Source organism: Echinops telfairi, unplaced genomic scaffold (assembly GCF_000313985.2).
Source record: "Echinops telfairi isolate 266 unplaced genomic scaffold, ASM31398v2 ScPeMD7_2010;HRSCAF=2546, whole genome shotgun sequence".
Taxonomy (NCBI): Eukaryota; Metazoa; Chordata; class Mammalia; order Afrosoricida; family Tenrecidae; genus Echinops; species Echinops telfairi.
This window is the reverse complement of record NW_022105908.1, coordinates 23818477-23820273: the sequence shown is the minus strand read 5'-3', so window position 1 is coordinate 23820273 and position 1797 is coordinate 23818477. Positions and strand designations below refer to the sequence as shown.

General features: G+C 62.3%; 1 protein-coding gene across 1 annotated transcript in view; it reads left to right on the top strand.

Annotated features, from left to right (window-relative positions):
* The window catches only part of SPNS3 (sphingolipid transporter 3 (putative)), a 59982-nt gene that overhangs the window by 22867 nt on the left and 35318 nt on the right, over positions 1-1797 (top strand). The window contains exons 6-7 of the mRNA XM_045293330.1: positions 281-429; positions 1140-1292. Coding sequence (XP_045149265.1) covers positions 281-429; positions 1140-1292 — 302 coding nt within the window. The remainder of the gene's footprint in view (positions 1-280; positions 430-1139; positions 1293-1797) is intronic.

Sequence of the window (1797 nt, the reverse complement as noted above, 5' to 3'; positions counted from 1 at the left end):
AAACAAACAAAAAAAACAAGCTCCAGTCGATGCCGACTTAGAGTTTCCAAGACTGTAACTCTTTACGGGAGGGGGAAAGCCTCCCCTTTCTCCCACAGAGCGACAGGTGGTTTTGAACTGCTGACCTTGTGGTTAGCAGGCCAATGTGTCACCACGATGCCACCAGCACCTAGGAAGTGAGCAGCGCCCGGGCCCAGGCTGGATTACACCGTTCCCACCCCTAGGGCCCCCTGGGCCTGGGCAGCGTGAGGCCCTGAAATCCTGGACCCTCCTGTCCCAGATCATGCCCTGCCTGGAGTTCGTGGCCTTGGTCTTGCTCCTCTGCCTGGTTCCAGACCCGCCCCGGGGAGCTTCGGAGAAGCAGGGGGAGGCCATCCTGGGGCTCCCCCGGAGCAGCTGGTGTGGGGACGTCAGATACCTGGCCACAAAGTGAGTGTCCCGGCTGCCTACTGCATGCCACAGAGCAGCCACGTCCCCTCTAGCTGCACCTCTCTGTCGCCACCTCCAGGGAGCCCTCCCTGGTTGGCCCAGCTTTTCCAGCCCTCTACCTCCTCTGAGCTCCTACCTCACCATTGGGGCCTGCTCCACCTGGCCCAAGGGCTTCGTCCCACCCACAGGTGAGGGCTGGGAAGGAGGCAGGGGCGTAGGCTCTGCCTTGGTGCTGTCCCTGTGACTCAATGTCCTCATTTATTTGATGGACAGGATCTCCGGCCTGCTCGCCTCTTGGGGCTGCTGGGAGGGGCTGGGAGTTACCCCGTCACCCCTCGGAGCTTCCTGGGGCTGCATCGTCCCCTGTCCCAGGCAAGGGGGATGGGGCTGTGGACAGGAATCGAGTGGACTCTCAGGCCTCATGAATTCCTGGGATGTGGGACATGGGCAGGGGACATCGATGTCCTGGTCCCAGGGCCATCAGACCAGGCGAGGGGGCGGAGAGGGAGAGGGACCAGGGACGGCTTCCAGGAGAAGGTGGCGTTGGAGGTGGGCCTTTCGAGATGCCTGGAGGAGGGAGGAGCACGCAGCTGAGCAAGGTGTGCAGGTGGGAGGCACTGGTTTCCTCAGGAGGTGCTGGAGCGCAGAGGGAAAGGCCGAGATGCAGGCCCAGCTCTCCCCGGCTTCACCCAGATCACCTTCTCTTGCAGTTTGAGCTTCGTGTGGTCAACCCTGGGAGTGACAGCTATGGCCTTTGTGACCGGAGCCCTGGGCTTCTGGGCTCCTAAGTTCCTGTTTGAGGCCCGTGTGGTCCACGGGCTGCAGCTGCCCTGCCTCCAGGAGATGTGCAGCAGCCAGGACAGGTGAGGGGCTTCCTGACTCAGAGGCTCCCAGAAACCCTGAGCCCCAAAGCTCAGTCTGTCTGGGGGCACCAGGCTCTGTGGAGACTGCAGGCCTGAGAACTGCCCCGGGCTACGGGCACCTTCTGTCCTCTCTGTGGCCCCCTCACTCTTTCCACTCCTGGGGCTCCAGAGGACACTGGGTGGAAGGTGAGGCTTCTGATTGGCTGCATGTCCCCCTCCTTCCCTCTGGGTCTCTCTGGAGGTGCTGAGAGCCCAGGGAAAGCTGGGAGACAGAAAATCCTACAGTAGCCTCTCTGCCCTCAGGGAGGCCCACTCCCACCCACTGGCCCCGCCTCACTCGGCTGCCTTCACACCTGCTACTTCTTTCTCCTGGACACCACTGACTTCCTGGATGCCGAAGAGCCCTATTCACCCCCATCTTCTCTGCTGTCTCCTCCCTGCGGTGACCCCTTTCCAGCGTGCCCTCTCTGGGGGATGCACCTTCATCTCCCGGGGCTCCCTCTTC